This window comes from Eschrichtius robustus, chromosome 13, assembly GCF_028021215.1.
Source record: "Eschrichtius robustus isolate mEscRob2 chromosome 13, mEscRob2.pri, whole genome shotgun sequence".
NCBI classification, from domain to species: Eukaryota; Metazoa; Chordata; class Mammalia; order Artiodactyla; family Eschrichtiidae; genus Eschrichtius; species Eschrichtius robustus.
The window spans coordinates 88,363,758-88,382,936 of NC_090836.1; the positions used below are offsets into that span (position 1 = coordinate 88,363,758).

The following is a 19,179-nucleotide window of genomic DNA, read 5'->3' on the forward strand; positions in this document are numbered from 1 at the left end:
CCTTCTGGCCTGAAGAGTTTCTGCTGAGAAATCAGCTCATAACCTTATGGGAATTCCCTTGTATGTTATTTGTTGCTTTTCCCTTGTTGCTTTTAATATTTTTTGTCTTTAATTTTCGTCAATTTGATTACTATGTGTCTCGGCATGTTCCTCCTTGGGTTTATCCTGTATGGGACTCTCTGCACTTCCCGGAGTTGGGTGACTGTTTCCTTTCCCATGTTAGGGAATTTTTCAGCTATTATCTCTTCCAATATTTTCTCAGGTCCTTTCTCTCTCTCTTCTCCTTCTGGGACCCCATAATGCAAATGTTGGTGCATTTAACGTTGTCCCAGAGGTCTCTTAGACTGTCCTCATTTCATTTTTCTTTCTTTTGTTCCGCAGCAGTGATTTCCACCATTCTGTCTTCCAGCCCACTTATCCACTCTTCTACCTCAGTTATTCTGCTATTGATTCCTCCTAGTGTATATTTCATTTCAGTTATTGTATTGTTCATCTCTGTTTGTTCTTTAGTTCTTCTAGGTCCTTGTTAAACATGTCTTGTATCTTCTCAATCTGTGCCTCCATTCTTTTTCTGAGATCTTGGATCATCTTTACTATTATTATTCTGAATTCTTTTTCAGGTAGATTGCCTCTCTCCACTTCACTTAATTGTTCTTCTGGGGTTTTATCTTGTTCCTTCATCTGGGACATATTCCTCTGCCGTCTCATTTTGTCTTACTTTGCGTGATTGCTGTTTCCATTCCGCAGGCTGCAGGGTTGTAGTTATTCTTGCTTCTGCTGTCTGCCTCCTGGTGGGTGAGGCTGTGCAGGCTTCCTGGTGGGAGGGACTGGTTCCTGCCTACTGGTGGGTGGAGCTGGGTCTTGTCCCACTGGTGGCTGGTGCCATGTCAAGGGGTGTGTTTATCAGGCAGCTGTGCACTCAGGAAGGCTTTAAGCAGCCTGTCTGCTGATGGGTGGGGCTGTATTCCCACCCTCTGGGTTGTCGGGCCAGAGGCGTCCCAGCACTGGAGCTTACAGGCTGTTGGGTGGCACCACGTCTTGGGTGAGCAAACGGCGGCCTCCAAGAGGGCTCCCACCAATGAGTACTCCCTAGAACTACCACCGCCAGTATCTTGTCCCCACAGTGAGCCACAGCCGCCTCCCACCTCCTCAGGAGACCCTCCAATACCAGAAGGTAGGTCTGGCCCAGGCTCCTATGGGGTCACGGCTTTTTCCCCTGGGTCCTGTGTGCACCGTCCAAGCGTGGAGTTTCTGTTTCCCCCAGTCCTGTGGAATTCCTGTCATCAAACCCTGCTGGGCTTCAAAGCCAGGTTCTCTGGGGGCTCCTCCTCCCATTGCCAGACCCCCAGACTGGGGAGCCTGATGTGGGGCTCAGAACTTTCACTCCTGTGAGAGAACCTCTGCTATATAATTATATTCCAGTTTGTGGTTCACCCACCTGGCAGGTATAGGATTTGATTTTATTGCAATTGTGCCCCTCCTACCGTCTCATTGTGGCTTCTTCTTTGTCTTTGGACGTAGGATATCTTTTTTGGTAGGTTCCAGTGTTTTTTTGTCAATGGTTGTTCAGCAGTTAGTTGCGATTTTGGTGTTTTCATAAGAAGAGGGGAGCTCACATCCTTCTACTCCCATCATCATCCGTAAAGTCCCAATAGTAGGGGGTTCAGAGAGCTTACAGGGTGGTGAACACATCCACACTGGGAGGGTGACACACCCCAACTCCACGGGGCAGGAGCTAAATTGAATTTTTGTAAGTTGGCACTGAAACATTACAATACTTTATTGCACCATTGTAAGCTTGTAGAGTGCAACATTTGTTACTCTTTTTCTGCAGTGAACCAAATGCAAATATCCCATGGTTCGTAGTGCCTGTGGTAGCAGATTTAATATGTCTGCAATATTGAAAAATAACCAGATCATAAATCCTGTTTTTTCAATCAAACCCATGTAAAAGTTTCCAGTCCAAATTGCAAGGGCAGGTTCAGCTAAACTGCATCTACTAATAGTCTATTTCTGTAAGCCTTGTGATATTGAAATCAACCTCATTTTAAAAGCAAGGGGGAAAAATTACACATCCTGTTCAATGCTCTCCATGCCTTCTCAGCTGTCTGGCCTCTTCTCAGGGCTCCATGAGCACCGTGCATGAAAGACTCGCCGGAGGCAGGTGAGAGAGTATCCCAGATGCAGGTTTCAGCTCAACCCTTCTCATTCAACCAGGTGGCAAAAATGTTCCAGTTATGGGAATCCCAAGCTGAGGATACCAGCCCCAAGTGTGCTTGATTCTCATGCCTTTTATATTGAGGGAGCGGGCATTGTCTATAGACTATCTATCTATCTGGAGTCAATCTAGACAGCATGAACATCCATGATGCGAATTAACAAAACTTCAGTGCTGATCGGAGCCACAGACAGAAGACGGTTCAGAGCGGCTGCCTCTGGACTGTGGCTTCTGATTAGACCCTGGTTCAGGATGAATTTTCAACTGGAAAGTTTTTTTGTAATCAGGGTAACAGCCACATTTTGTGGGGTGCTTTTTTAATCATCTTCCTTAATGTAGTATCATCTAATTTAAGCCTCACACCTCCCTGTCAGGGAAATATTATTACTAGGATTCTTTATAGATGAGGAAACTACAGCGCAGTTCAAATGATTTGTCCAGGGCCACACACCTTCAAACAGCAGAGACTGCACCCAGAACGGGGACCTAACCTCCATGCCATGAGCCACGGGACAGCAGTGTGAAACCATGCTCGCTCCCAACACGTGTGTCCCCGGGGCACTGGGGGAAGAATCATGTTTTAGGCTGTAGGGGAGGAAGAAGTTTTCCTTGACCCTCCTAAGATCCCTAGCTGGGCCTGAAAAGTAAACTGATAAAGACAGACTCACAGGACAAAAGCATGTACATTTTATTGAATGCTTACCTGTACGTGGGAGCCTTCAGGAGAAAACAAAGACCCAAAGGAGGGACCAGAAGAGGAAGCTTTTGTACCTTTTAGACAATAGATGATGTGTGAGGAATTGACACGAGAAAGGGGTTTGGGGCTAGGGGTGGTGAATGGTGAAGTCACTAGGAAGATAAGGGTGAGTGAACAAGGTTTGTTTGTTTGTACAGATTTTAGCCCCCCAGTTCCCCATCTGTGGTGGTGTCTTCTTTCCTCCTGGTACAGGGAGGCCATCTTTCACATGGGAATTCTGTTACCTGTTTCAGGGAAGAAAGGCAAGGGGGTAGGGCAAGGGGGTCGGAGTGACCTTCCTGCTTCTGCCATTTTTTAAAAATTCCTTCAGTTTAAGACATTTAATGTGGCAAGGTGCTTTGTTTGGGGGTAGCGTGTCCTGAACCCCATCAAGGCCTCAGACCAGTAGCCATAAGAAGGCTCGACCCGGAAGGATTCACAGGCAGAGGGCCTGCACCCTCTGCGTGGCTCACAGACCTCTCATTTCCAGGACCCTGAAGGCCAGCAGCTGGACAGCATTGACGCCCTGGGGGCGCTGTGAGGGCCAGACCTGCCCCAGCCAGACATCACCCACCGCCACCGGGGCCCCCGGAGCCGCCTCAGGAAGGCCGTCAACTGTGAATCCTCAGCCCCAGTTGCCTGTGGGAAATGTAAGGTCCTTTAACATTTCAAAGTATGAAACACTCAAGCCGTACCTCATCTCTTTGGTTGACCTGGGGGATTGTTCTGTTTCTGTGGGTGAGGGACCATGTTAAACCCACCCGCCAACCCACGGAGGCTGCTCCCTCCCTGACTCTCTTCTGTCCTTCCCGTGTACCTTTAGTGGCCAACACTCTAGTGACCTTGTCTTATTTCCCTATTAGACTGTAAGCTCCCAAAGGCAGGGACCTCCCTCATTCGTCTTTATATCTCAGCACCCAGCACAGTGTCTGGCACGTGAAATGTGCTGAAGTATTGGTTACAGAATAGAAATAAAGTCAGTGGAACAAATCCAGTGTTTTGGGAAAGAAAACGACTGTTCGCCACGGGAGGGGTCAAACTTTGAAGGTAAAACCAACTTGTTTGGGCTTCTTAGGGCCTTTTCAACTAGCCAACATCTGCCTTATGAACGCTTCTTTCTTAATTCTGTTTTGTTTGCTTGTGTGAAGACATGAGAACCACATTGAGATACCACTTCACACCCACTAGCGTGGCCATCCTCAAAACCACAGACAATGACAAGTATTGGCGAGGATGTGGAGAAATTGGATCCCTCCTAATTTGCTGGTGGGAATGTAAAATGGTGCCCCCACTGTGGAAGACAGTTTGGCAGTTCCTCAAAAAGTTAAACACGGAATTACCGTGTGATCCAGAGATCCCACTCCTAGGTACAGACCCAAGAGAAATGAAAACATGTCCACACAACAAATTACAGAGGTAGGTACATAGTAGCGTTATTCATAACAGCCAAAACGTGGAAACAACCCAAATGTCCACCAACTTATGAATGGATAACCAGTGTGTCTAGCCACACCATGAAACAGCATTTCACCCTAAAAGGGAACTAAGTACTGATACACGCAACACCACGGATGAACCCTGAAAACGTGATGCTCAGTGAAAGAAACCAGACACAAAAGACCACATGCCGTATGATTCTATCTACATGGAAATGTCCAGAATCGGCAAATTCATAGAGACAGAAAGGTGAGTGAGTGGTTGCCAGCTAGGGACTGGGGTAACTGCTAAGAGGTACGGGGTTTCTTCTGGGGGTACGAAAGTGTTCTGGAATTTTACACAAGTGATGTGTAGGCTCAGGCCAGTTCTTCACCATGCAGGACTCTGCAAGGCAGGATGCCCACCACACCCTCAGAAGGCCCAAAGTGGCCTCTCCATCACTGTGACAACCGGGCGCCCTCCAGCCCACCCACCACCCATGTCCAAGCTGTCCCTGGGGGTAGCACTGGCCATGCTCAGGAGCCACTGCTGGGGATGGAGAAGTGAAAGGCTGGGCTGAGCAGACCTCAGACTCTCCTCTCCGTCGCCCTCGCAACCCGAATGACCTTGTTCCACATCATCAGGGTTTTTGCTGAGCCAAGTCCAAAGTCCAGAAGCCCCAGAGTCTCAGAAGCTTTCTCACAACTCTAGGAAAGGGAAGAAGCCCCCGTGGCAGGCACAGGAACAACTAACTCACCACCTCCTCTCGGACAACGTGCCGTGATGAGGGCAACGCCAGGTTTCCAGAAACTCGCTCCCCAAAGGAACGTGGGACCGATTCGCTAGTGAGTCCACCAACTCCACCATCAGAGGGACAGAAAGGCACGTGATTAAGAGGAAAAACAGCCGGTATCCGCGGGAGGAGTAAATGAGATGAAGTTCCTGGCACAACAAGAGGTCAAGGACATTAAGTTGAAACACATACACAATTCAGTTTTTTTAGAAGGCTCTTCAAAATATAAATTTATCCAAAACCCAGCAGTGAATTGACTTCACAGCATGCATTCCTAATTCAGTATTATTCAGTATTTTCTTCCCTTAAAAACACTGCTTCCAATTTCCAGCTTTCCTGGTAATCTGACTGCAGACAAACAGGTGGCTCACTGTCATCTCCTTGTTCTCAAGGAGGGAACAGTCTGTGAGAGACAGAAATTCCAGGTGGGTTACCTGCTGCCCACCTAAGGCCAATCGCATACCAATTTTCCTTCTGTGGCTTAATTACATGGTCCTCAAGCTCTGAAGACAAGTAAGTGTGCTTTGCTGGGGGTGTGAGAACAAGGCTGGTGAGGAATGAACCATAAATCTTTCACCCTTTCTCTCAGGGATATTCTTTTTTGGGTACATCAGGATGTGATATGGCTTTGCCACTAACTGAAGCACACAAAACAGATGACTTAGAATAAACTGGACAATACAATTCAAACTTTTATTTGGCAACAAGTTCAAAGTCATGTAACATAAAATCAACATTTAGAATAAATAGCAAATTCACATTCAGAATAAACAGTAAGTCTATCTAATTTGCATTCATTGTGCCTGAAATTAATTAAACAGGCACAATCTGTCATTCTACTAAAAAAAAACAGTTTCCTACGTCAGAGTTCAAGCCTGCAGTATAGAAAAGTACAGAGCACTGTTGTGGGTTGGTTCCCTGGAGAGCAGACACTGAGATGGAGATTCTCGTGTGGGAAGTTTACAGGGGACTGTCCTTGGGATCAACACCCAGAGAAGGGGAGAGGGGATGGGAAGGGAGCTGGGCTGCAGTGCAGACACAGAGAGGCCTCAGCTCTGTGCCCTCCCCCCAGCTCTGGAGCTGAAAGGGCTTCAGAGTTGCTCCAGGGAGGGAGCTTGACCACATCCTCATCCGAGGCAGGACTTTTCAGCAGGGGCAGCTCCCAAAGAGGACTGACAGCTGCGGACGGTAAGCCAGCAGCACACCCAGCAGTTGGGGGGATTAAGTCCTTCGGTCCTGAAGGGTCTTCTGGGCATGCAAGCCCATCACACACTCCTAGCACAATCACAGATGAGTGCAATGAGAGGTATATTCAATGAATGCCGAGTCTGGCAGCTCAATTACACAACGACAATCATGCCGCGTGCTGGAAACACAGTATTTTACCACTGGCCATAAAAGTAAATATGCCCAGAGAGTAGCTCGTAGGGGAACATGGCGCACTTACCTACAGAACTTCTTTCTACTGGCTGCACCCAACTGTGGGCTGCGTCATCTGCATGCTTTCAGCAAGGTCATCTCGCCATTGCCACCAACACAATCCATCAGAGCAGGGGTCGGCAGACCATGGCCCAAAGGCCAAATCCAGCCTGCAGCCTGTTTTCACAAGCCAAGCTGTACTGGACCACAGGCAGGCCCAGTCCTAGAGAGGGGCCGCAGAAAATGGCCCACAAAGCTGAAAGTATTTACTGTCTGGCCCTTTACAGGAAAAGTTTGCTGAACCTTGCATTAGGGAAACTTCACGTCCTTTCTTTTCCTCAATCCACTAGGATATTAAAGGTTAGCTGAACTTGGAGCCAAGCTCCCATATGCTAACGCAGAAAACTGGTACAAAAGGAAATCAATACTAAGAGGGTAAATCATAGGCTGGCTCCCTAGTAGTTTAAGAGAGCAATCAAGGAACCCTGCCTCTGGCCAAATTTAGTCTGAGAGCATATTCGAGACAAGGGCCCCCAAGTGGGTGCAGCAGATGAACAGGCTGAGTGGAATCCAATTCCAGTATTTAGCACACTCTCTACCACTTCAGAGGCCAAAAAGAGAGGGAAAGCTATTTAGGTCACCCAAAGCTAAATTGGCTAGGAGGAAAGATTACTTTTCATTTCTCCTTTGCACTAATTAAGAGGACCAATGCCTTCAAAGCAACTAGGAATTTAGTCTGAGATGTGCCTGAATCAGTAACGTGGTTTATGTTGGATGGCATTAACGGAACTGAAGAGAATTTTTAAAAGGGGGGAAAAAAAAAAAGAGGCCATGTTAGGAGGAAAGTAGGAGCTCTAAGCCAAACTCCTAAAATATATTACAAGCCAGGTTTCATCTATTAAAAACAACTCTGGAAAAACCAGTTGTGCAGGTTCCTTCCAGGGCAACCAGCTACAGGTACGTGAGCCTTGGGGGCAAGGACTGCCCCTGGACTGTGAATTTTTGCTCACATCATTTGGAAAAAATCAGTCTAACTGATGCTAAAAACGGAAAATATTTTTTAATGTGTAAACTAATTTTATTCCGTTCACTTTCCAAATTGATGTTTGAAGTGGTAGAAAATAGACTCCCTTCCCTTGTACCCATATGCCTTCATCAGCGTGCGCACCAGAGAACAAACCGGGAAGAAAAGAATGCAGTGCATCGTGCTGAAAACCAGCTGAGTCATGACAGTGACAAGTTAAGACTGACTGAGCACAGACAAGAACGCCTCTGTCCTGGCCCCAGCGCGGGTTTGCATCTGCCAGGCGCATGCTCGGTGGGCCCTGCGCAGAGAGATCTCAATACCGCCACGTACTATGGCCCACAGACCGAAACCTTAATTGGTAATAAATTGTAAAATTCATTATTCACACCCAGAAAATCTATTTCTTCCCCCAGGTTATTTCTTCTAACCTAGATGTACATGAAAGCAGGTTGTAAAAATAGTTGTACTTCATTCTTGAGTAAACAAAACACCCTATCACTGGCACCTAGGAGATATCTAATGAATACCTGATTAGATAAAAACTAAGAAAATTTTTAAAAATAATACCTACTTCCTCACTCAGCTTCTCCAAAGCAGAAACTAACAGCCCAAAGCACCAGTGTATCCTCTGAGGACCCCAACACTGAACAGTTCTGGGCACCACCTGTACCCCTGAAACGCCAGTCTTCCAATGCACTCGGATGCTTAAAACCCCTGGGCGCTAACAAACAGCAAACAAAATGCCTCCTGTCTGAAAAGGGAATGGACTACTGTGTTTATAATAAAATTTAGAAGGAAAACACGGGGGCTAATTGGGCCTATTAGGTCTAGAGAATCACCTTCGCTATTTTAGTTAAATACAAGAAAATATCACAAGTACACTTCCATTATAACAAGCAGCATTACAATGCATGCTATGGGACTCATCTGATTTCCACACTCCGGCAGGTATGCTATGGAAGGCCAAGCGAGCATTTCATCAACAACTGCCTCCATACACGAATCCATTAAAAACGCTGAATAAGCAAGCACTCTCTCCACAAGCCCCCTTCCTCCTGTACCTGCATCCTTTAGGTTTAAGGATGCGTGTCACCTGCCTTGTCCTCAGAAGGAAATGGGAACACTCAGCCAGCTAGGTCATTTCCAACTCTGTTTCTCTTAGCTTCAGTGCCCTTTATCCTCTCCCACCTTTAACACGGACACCTAAAGAAAACCACCCAAACTCCCAAAATAGACATACAAACATGGCAGGAAAGCAATCTAAGAGGAGGAGAGGGTGGCAGATGGCTAAGAGGAGAGGGCCGCCTCCCTCCCCTCCTGCTAGATTCAAGCCCCTCTCCTCGGCTGACCAGTCAGGAGAGAGAAAGGCATTTGCTCGTTTCCCTCCAACAAGGACGGCTTCTGGTAATACACATTTTAATAAGACTGCAACACAGCCGGTAGGCATCATGGCGTGGCACTTCATTACAAGGACATTTTTTTTGTCTCATTTTCCATCCTCCAATGATCACATTCAAGCAATATACGGGTAGCAGTTTCAGGTAAAATAAAGTCCTGGGAGACACACCACAAATGCACTGGCATTTGTCTTCTGACCTGTTCGTTTCTCACAGCCTCATTCTACAAAGTCTGTTCTGCTGGCTGGAATTTAACCAGAAGCTCTTCCCTCTCTGCCCTCCTTTTCTGGGGAAAAGAGTGAACCTGCCCATCACTTGGGGCACAATGGTCCTTCCCCCACAGGGGGCAGGACACGGGAAATGGATACTGAGGACCATCAAGGCCAAGGACTTGCAACTTCTCTTGTTCTTTCTCACGAAAGACTTCCAGAGAGGCTGAGTCTGCTTTCAAGTGAGGCACCAGAGTGCCAAAGCCCTGGTACGAGAAGATACCTGGGAACCGGCTGCCGTCTGGGGACCGTCTCTGCCGCTGACATCGTGCTGTGCTATCGGAGCGCTCACTCAAGCATCAGCTTTCTGTGAGCACTTCACCGGTGCACATCACTGGGCCCCTGCACTGCCTGTGAATGTTCACTTGTTCCATGCGTTTTGCATGGAAGAGTCAAGAAGAGTTTCAAAACGTCACCTGCTGGAATCCAGAGATGGTATCAAGAAGCCTCCCCGTCCCAGAAAATCTGATGCCGGTCGCGGTACCTTAGTAAACAAGAAGGGCGATCACAGGGTGTTGACAGGAAGCCAGCTGCTGTCCCCACACGTACAGGAAGGCCGTCCCCGTGGGCTGCGAGCTCCTGTCTTCACGAGCTGGGGGGCATCCTCCGTAACGTACAAAATAGATATCACAAGGCATGTCTGTAAGCAACAGTCACGTCCATGCAAAGTCTGCCCGGTGCGGGGCCGCCGCCGCTCCTGGCTCTTCGCGCCCAGGGTGCCTGGGCCGCTGGCTACTTGGCCTGGGCCTCCTGCAGGAGCGGCAGCCTGGCGGCCGGGGGCCTGTCGGACCAGGCAGGAAGCTCGTGCTGCAGCGGGGTCCTCCGGGGGTAGAACGTGTGGCTGACATCATAGCTCAGGAGGCAGCTCAGGGACGCCATGTAGATGTCGGCAAACCGCGACAGGCGCCGCAGGAAGTACGTGGGGTTCTGGTCTGTGCGGAACAAGCTTCCGAACTGGGTGTTGAAGGAACCTTTGGTCATTTCTCTGAAGAGGCAAGAGAAGAGCGAAGCAACAGACAAGTGATTCCCAAAAGGTCTGCTTTTAGCTACCGAAATCAAATAAAATCAAAATCACTGTTTCCCAAAGAACAGACACATGTAGACGTATAACTGAATCACTCTGCTGTGCACCTGAAACCAACACAACATTGTTAATCAACTATACCCCAATATAAAATAAAAAGTTAAAAATAAATAAATAAATAAGCTACAAGGATATATTGCACAGCACAGGAAATATAGCTAATATTTTATAATAACTATAAATGGAGTACAATCTATAAAAAATGTAAATCCCTATGTTGTATACCTGAAACTGATATAATATTGTACATCAACTATACGTCAATAAAAATATATTTTTTAAATCACTCTTTCACACGTATAGGACTCAAATTAGCCTAGAGCAGCTCCGATTTCTAATCGCGAAAACAGTCTGTCCATTTGTCCATCAATTGGCTCCGATCACATTCCCCACTTAGGCCAGAGAGAACACTGCTGAAGGCTCCAGCGGCAACTCGTGAGCCTCTAAACCTGCACACCCCATTTCCCAAACAAAAACAGAGGGCGCGGGAGCTGCTTCTGAAGCTCCACAGAGATGCAGAATGTCCTCAGTCTCCAAACTTCCTTCGTCTACAGAATGGGACAAAAGGCCCCCTTTTCATGAGGTTCTATTGAGAACTAAGTAAGGAAAGAGAAATAAAAGCATATCATAAACTCAAAAGTACTTTATGTCTGAGAGATTAAGGATTATTTTATAGTGATGTAAACACACCTCCACCATCCATTACAGAGCTTCAAGCACCTCCTCAAAGCCTGGATTACAGGCATCTTGCAAGACTGTTCACCCTAACCCAGGCTCTAAGCCCCTGCAGGTGTGCAGACACGCGTCTGTGTGTAAAACAACACCCCGTCACACATACACGGGATATGCACACCATCCAATCCAACGGCCAGGACCCCTACACACAGACTGTTCCAGCAAACTGGATAAATACCATTTGACTGTTAAAAAATCAGTTATAAACACAGCAAAAAACATAATCCTTTATACAACTGTGTGATAAAAGCCACTTGTTGGTAAAGGCCTTCTTTTGTCATATGGTGACAGCAGATGCTACAACAATAAAAAGCAGAAAATGGAAAGACCTCAATTAGGTCTGCAGGTGGAGCAATATAAATGGTTTTTAAACTTTTACTGAAAAATCTCATTGAGATGTGAGGTTGTTAGAGATTCGAATTCAAAACAAACTCTGCCAGGTGAAACGATTCCTTTCTCTAATAATTTGAGGTCCCTGGAGTGTAGGACTCAGGTCTGGCCTTCAGGGGCAAGGGGCCCAGAGTCAAATGACATTATATGCCCATCACCCTCTCACCCAACATTTGAGACCAATAATCACGTTGGAATAAGCCCCCAACAGCCAGCACGCTGAGAGGGAAGAGGAGGGATTGATTCAATAAAGCCGTGGCTTCCGCAGCCCAGAGGGATGGACTCTGCCCCTCTCCCTGCACACCGGCCCCACCAGGCTGCTCACTGCTCAGAAGCCAGAACCCAGGAAGTGAGCACTACTTCCAAACCTTAGGGACAGCTGTTCCCGGGAGGGGGGTGTGGGGGGGGGGACCCACAAGAGCAGAAATGGTCACATCAACAGTGTTTACATGCACAGCATCCATCCTCTTCTACAGGAAAGCACAACTGTCCACAGGGCCTCTTAAGAATAATCGTTCCCTTAAAATCAACCTAAATGTCCACTGACAGATGAATGGATAAAGAAGATGTGGTACATATATACAATGGAATATTACTCAGCCATAAAAAAGAATGAAATAATGCCATCTGCGGCAACACGGATGCAACTAGAGATTATTATACTAAGTGAAGTAGGTCAGACAGAGAAAGACAAATATTATATGGTATCACTTATATGTGGAATCTAAAAAGATAATACAAATGAACTTATTTAAAAAACAGAAACAGACTCACAGACAGAGAAAACAAAAAGCGAAAAGGAGAGGGGAAGGGATAAATTAGGAGTGTGGGGTTAATGGATACACACTACTATATATAAAACATATAAACAACAAGGATGTACTGTAGAGCACATGGAACTATATTCAGTATCTTGTAATAACCTATAATGGAAAAGAATCTGAAGTTGTACACCTGAAGCTAACACAATATTGTAAATCAACAATAGTTTAGTAAAAAAAAAAAAAAATTCAAGAATAACCATTCCCTTAAGACACACACCCACCAAACTTTTCTGACAGCAGATGGGTTTTCTTCACCAATAAACATCACGATACTGAGTGACCGCACATTCCTAAAACAGCAGTGTTACAAATAAGCACCAGGGTTGTAGAAGCCCCGAGAATTGTGGCTCGGTGGCTACTGTCCCACTAGCCATGCTGTGCCACCGGCATTGCCAACAACTGGACCAATGGCTGCCCAAACGGGGAAGTTAAGTGGGCTGGAAGGAGGGATGGATGGAAGGAGGGATGGATGGGAGGAGGGATGGACAGACAACAAACTCGAGGGCAGGCGGCAGGTGTGAGGGAGCTCACTGCTGCCTCGAGGAAATGTCACTCATCACTAACGGCAGCTGGCTCGTTCTGGATGCTGGGGGGTCACAGTCACCCCTGGCAGCTGAGAAAGACTGTTTCGAAGGCTGCTTCAGGCAGGCCTTGCGCCAGGCGTGTGGGCTGAGTGATCATGGCCAGGGTGGGGGATTTACTCAATTCAAAACAGGCCGCTCTTACCTCATCTCCTTCCTCTCCTTTTTCCACTCCTGCAAAACCAGCTGTGACTCCGCATCTCTGTGAACCTGCAGGACACAAGCCAGTTATTGAGAAGGTTCTGGATATGAATAAACCTATTAGGTCATGAGAATTTTCTAATGGGCAGCTCTTCTGGGAGGAATTTTATTCAGGTCTAAGAGACAGGCACCTGCAGGAAATAATACATTTTCAGACTTCCCAGCTGCAATCTGCCCTTCTCCACCAAGTGCAGATGGCATATTATGATGCCATTAAGCAAGGCTCCTATTAAACTAGAGATATTAAAGTATTATTAAAGGCTTTGTATAAGCACAATGCATATGCATCCACATAAAATATACGTGTATTATACGTGCGTAATGTATCCATTACACATGGATTATCCATTACACACATAAACATATACTTAATACAGGCTACCTAATACACATTTATATATACCATAAATATACGTATTATACACACACACACACAAAAACGGCAGTTAAGTGGAAATAGCAGGTGTAACAGTACATCCACACATTACAAGCATGTAAAAAACATGTGCATATATTTGGAAATTAACACGGAAATTTTTCTTTGATTTGTGCAAGGGTAGTTGAATTATAATTGGCTTTAATCTTTTTCCTTAATATTATCTTTTAAAGTGTTTAAGAAAAAAAAAATTGTTTTTATAAAAGGCAAGAAGGCAGAGCACCTCACCCAGACGGAGAAGCAGAGAATTTTCTGGGTGGGCTGAAATGTGAGCAAAAGGCAAAAAGAAAATGACAACCATACACACCCTAACACATGGAATCTCCCAAGTCTCCCTCCAAGGCTCCTGAGGCTACACGGGAACCCTCGAGCGCAGCCAGAGGTGCACGTGGCCACAGGGGCCAGATGGGGCTCCCTGCAGTCCACGGTCACAGGGGCGGCCTCAGGACCCGGAGGAAAACACCGAACAAGCAAACCATCTGCTTCTGACGCGGCAGCCAGGGCCCTTCTGTTTATCACGTATGCCCAGGTCAACAGCTTGACTAAGTCACCTGCGACAGGCCTCTGCCACTCAGACAAAACCCTGAGCTTGTAACCTGGACTTCTGGCCCAGCACCGCTGCCTACACCAGCCGGAAGCAGCCACCACTGAATGACCACTGGCCGTGTGTTACTGGAGCACCGGAAGACTGGTCCAGCACATCTGGAGGTGCTGAGGTAGGTCCTACGAGTGTGGTTTCAATTAGCGCTCACATTTTACATCAACAAATTACTCACTACAGAACTCAGGCACTACAAAGTATGAGACTAGATCAAAACTCTGTAGGGTGCCACTAGGAATTTATTTATATAGATAGATACGTGCAGATATACACAGACACACATACACATGCACCCATTCATATACACACTTGTACACAGATATACACGCATACACGTACACACACGTGTACATATACATATTCAGCACCTACTATGTGGCAAGCACTGTGCTATCTACTGAAGGTGTAAGAGAGGAAAAGATGGAGCCCTGGTGGGGGCTACACCCAGGTAAGCAGATCAAGACAAAACAATGTGATACCACACAGGATGGGGTATCAGTCTGTGGGCGGGAACGTTCCCTCCCACCTCTGCCCATACACCCTTCTTGGCCCACGAACTGCACTTGTGTCCAGTATGAAGGAGAAGCTTCTCCCGTACTTGCAGGAGGGGAGAATTCTCTGACTAGTGACCAGAAGAAAGATTACCAAAGTGAATCTACTTGCTCCCTCCTTTTGGAAAGTAGCCGCCACAGGCCACGTGAATGCTCCTCTCCGCTCTCCCCTCAGGTGGGCCCCCCACCTGAGGGCAGCCTCCGCAGACATGAAGAGTCTCCAAGTCCAAGGCACTTTCTCCAGCACAGCTTTTCCAGAATGAGGGGCAGCCAAGGATGACAGATCATCTCCAGCGAAGCCCAAGGCTGCCAAAGGGACATGCTAAGGAGGAACGCCCCAGAGATCTGAGCCGGGAGCAACCCCAGAGGAGGAGGCATATGGGCTCTGGGGGTGGGCACCTTAACCCAGCCTCCCCTCGCACCCTCCCATCCAAGGCCTACCCACACCCCCCTCCCACCTGCCCTTTCTCTATCATTTATCATCTCTCCCACGTGATCAACCTCCTCACTTGGATCCTTCCCATCAGCATTTAAACACGCTCAAGGCTCTCCCATTAAAAGAAAACAATTTCTCCTGAGCCACACCTTTCTCCAGCTCTGATCCCCCTACAAGGCCAAACTTTGTAAAACAGCAATCTCAGGTGTCTGAAATCTACTTGAAAATACTTCCAAGACTGGGTATTAATTAGTTATAATTAACCTTTAAGTGATACCAGGTACTCAAGGGTGGGCAGTTAGCACGGGAAAAGTCTAACCAGAAGCCCACACCAGAGGCCCATCCTGCAGCCACCTCAGCCATCTTTAGCCTCACTCATAGTTAGCATACTCAGCCCTTCACGACTACAATCTACAAAAATGTACTGTACAGGCCGGCCCAGCCCTGTGAGAGCAGGATATCGCCATCTAGCCAGCAGCCTGACAGCCTGTGCCGGGGAGGCCAAATCCAGCCCACCACCCACTTTTCTATTGGCTTAATGAGCTTAAGAAAGGATTTTCCTCTTGAAACTGTTGAAAAAAAATCAAAAGAAAAATAATTTCATGATGCGTGAAAATGATACGAAATTCAAATTTCAGCGTCCACCAATACAGTTATAGGGATACAGCTACAACCGGTTGTTTACATACTGCCTAAGGCTGCTTTTGTGCTACAAGCACAGTTGAGTAGCTGCGACAGAGACCGTATGACCCGCACAGCGTAACACGGTGACTAGCTGGCTCTTCGCAGAAGCCTGTCCACCCCGGGTTAAACGTGGCTCGGCCGTGGTTACCTGGGAAGCCTCTACACCACACCATCCACCGGCACTACCACCATGAGCCATACCACTTGAGAGTGCACTTCAAGGCTAGTGAACAAAAATTATTCTTCATAGCTACTTTTTTAAAACCAAAATTTCAACACTGGCATTTAATTCATCAGACTTGGCCCCAAACAACACTGCTGGCTTCCAAAAAAAAAAAAATCACACCCAACCTCAGAGGACAAATTTCTCTCCTCAGAAAACAGTCCAGATAATATGCTATGTGCATACTATCAGAAAAAGGGGAGCTACAGAAACATTTGACACAGGATCACTGGAATAATGTATAGTTTTCCAGGTGAACACACAGGCAGAGGAGAGAGTAGATAGGGAACAGGGAGAAGTGACGCTCCTTTGGATATTTTTTAAATTATCAGCCACCCTCCTCTATGTCCTAGTGAATCCACCCTGACGGAATGCTGTAAAAAGTGTTAGACACCGAGGTGACACAGCACGGACATGAGGGCTCTGGGGCCAGACAGCCTGGTCTAAGCCCAGCAAGTTAGTTTCTCCTCTCTGCCTCCGGTTCTTCATCTGTAAAATGGGGTGATGTCAGTGCCCACTTCCAAGAGCTGTTGTTGAATGACATGCCCGTAAAGCCCTTGGAGTCTGGAGCATAGTAAGTTCTTGCTTCTACATCGCTTGATTCTGCTGTCACTAACTTTGAGATTCTGGAAAAGTTACTTATCTCTCAGCCTGTTTCCTCACCTGTAAAATGGGGCGGCAGCATAAATGTCAATTCCCTTTTCTTCCTTCCCTAACCCCACGCCTTATACAATTAACTCTATAAATCACAGAAATCTTCCCAGCACTTCCGTTCTCTAAAACACACACTCCTTATTCATCAAACTTCTTATACAGGTCAGAGACAGGAAAACAAGAAATAAATCTGTCCTCAAAGCTAAAATGCAGCGACACCATCTACCTGCAGGCTGCATCTGTGTAGCTGACCAGCCACCTGCGTCACAGAGAGACTGCGCCTAAGGCAAGGGGTCCGGCTACACCCGAGAGCTCTAAACCGCACGGCAAAGCAGCACTTCAGTGCAGTGCTTGAAAGCCGGGACTTGGGCACCATGCAGCCTAGGTTCAAGTTCTTGCTCTGTCATTTTATGACCTTGGACATGTTACCCAACCTCTCAAACACTCAGTTTCCTTATTCTAAACTGGAAAATCGTACACTGGACAGCTGGGACGCGCTATGAGTAATGTTGCAGAGCAAGCATTCAGCACAGTGCCTGGCATCTGAAGAGTGACTATTATTACCGTATGACCTATGCGCAGACTTAAAGCTACATTAACCCAGAACTGATTCCTTTTATTTTTAGACAGTCACCTCACGGACAAGCACAGGAAGGAAAACAGGACCAGTCCTCGTCAGAGAGGAGCCAAGGAGCAACGCAGCCAGAGTGCGCTGGAAGCGAGGCCCGGGGGACGTGAGGCCCCATGCCCTGCAAGGGTGCACCCTGGAGTGAGGACCCGCCACTCCCCGCAGCCCTGCCCGAGTCTGCTGCCAGCTGGGCCGGGCAAGGCGGCTCCCGGCCCATTTCCAAAGCAGGCTGGCAGGCCGTGGGCACCAGGCCATGGCCGGAGGCTGCAGCCAAGAGAGCAAGCATCCATGCCCCTTAACCTACAAGAGTCGGCACTCACCCCGAGACAGCTGCGGGCCAGGCCAGCTGAACCAGGCGAGAAGGCAAGGTGCCGCGTGAGACTGGGGAGGGGTCGCAGCTGCAACACAGGGCAGCTTCCACGGGCCAGGAACTCACTGCTGAAACAACTTTCCTCACTAACTGCCCCAAACTGGCTATGTAACTTACAGAAAGAAAAATACACCACTGAACTCCAGTGAGCCAGCAAACGGTAGGTATTATCTTCAAAGTCAGACGGAGACTGCACACAGGGATCTTGACTCTTGCTTTGAGACTCTTCCCAGTAAGCCGTGGTACCCAGCCTGAAGCGTTCATCCCATTTTACAGATGGGGAAACAGAGGCCCAGAACGGAGAAGTCCCACCGCAGGCTAAAGGCAGAAGCAGGACTGGACCCAAACCCTGGCAGAGGTTCTGGAATCCCACTGATCTCCCAATGGGGCTTTAGTGGGGAAGTAAGGACACCAGATTTCCCCACAGAACTCTTTCTCCAAATGGCTTTGGGAGCCATTTTAAAAATTCGCTTTAGGGAAAATGGCAAGACTCTTTTAGGGGCAAAATCACCCCAGTGGTTATTCTGCAGGATAATTTATGCCTCATACTTCAGGACCACAATTAAACATAGAAATACCTGAAAATAACTTTGACCGGTGGACTAACCTCAGGCTTAAAGAAAAAGTAGGACAGAAAAAAAATCCCAAACCTGCATCTGCTCCAATAACCCAGTCAAGGTCTGTAGCCAGGTCATAGTTTGAATGTACTGCTCCGTGTTCATGATTCTGAGCTCAGATCTTAACTCTGGGATGATTGCACCCGTTCGCCAGCCATGCTTCAGGGTCAAGTCCTGAATGCAAAGATCACAAGAAGTCAACATTAACCTCAACAGAATTTAAACCATTTCATGACCTTTCCCGGAGGCAACAGACATCCATTGAATTACGTTTTAATTGTAATGTTAGTTATTAACCAAGCCCAATTCAATGAATTACACTTAATTAAAACAAATTTAGCCTCAGGCTTTGACCATGTCACCCCAAGAAAGTTTCTGTTCCGGAAATAACTGCGGTGAATCACAGCCCCCACAGAAACACAGGATCTGGAATCATTAACCATGGTCTATAAAACCACATTTAGGCCGACAGGGGCTCAACTGAAATGCTACTGAAGGTCTTCATTCAATTCATCCACAGACCACTGGGGAGCACCCACCGCATGCCAAGCCTCCTGGGTTATGGGGAATCTCAGACTTGGAATGATCACCCAATACCAACATATATGATCATGTTTTCATTCCAAATATTGTAATCCCATGATATGACATTAATAAACCAGAATATCTAAGTTATGTCCTGGAAAATCTAAGATACACAATCACCATAATGAATGCCTGTTAATTTTCTCATTTGACAGTTATTAAATATTACAGTTTGCCGGGCCCTGTTCTAGATACTGACAATAAAGTAATGAACAAAACTAACAATTCCCTGCTCTCATGGGAAATAGAGACAAAAAATAAGCAAGTAAATACACAATGGCAGGTGGTGAGAAATACAATGGAC

General features: G+C 47.0%; 2 protein-coding genes across 2 annotated transcripts in view; one reads left to right on the forward strand and one right to left on the reverse strand.

The window, feature by feature from the left end:
• Positions 1–3,932, forward strand: part of STAB2 (stabilin 2) — a 151,279-nt gene extending 147,347 nt beyond the window's left edge. The window contains exon 69 of the mRNA XM_068559982.1: positions 3,445–3,932. Coding sequence (XP_068416083.1) covers positions 3,445–3,495 — 51 coding nt within the window. The 3' untranslated portion in view covers positions 3,496–3,932. The remainder of the gene's footprint in view (positions 1–3,444) is intronic.
• Positions 3,933–5,930: 1,998 nt separating this feature from the next.
• NT5DC3 (5'-nucleotidase domain containing 3) overlaps positions 5,931–19,179 on the reverse strand; it is a 66,019-nt gene continuing 52,770 nt past the window's right edge. Inside the window, exons 12-14 of the mRNA XM_068561331.1 lie at positions 18,324–18,464; positions 13,035–13,099; positions 5,931–10,260 (exon numbers count right to left, since the gene is read on the reverse strand). Of these exons, the coding sequence (XP_068417432.1) occupies positions 10,008–10,260; positions 13,035–13,099; positions 18,324–18,464 (459 nt within the window). The 3' untranslated portion in view covers positions 5,931–10,007. The remainder of the gene's footprint in view (positions 10,261–13,034; positions 13,100–18,323; positions 18,465–19,179) is intronic.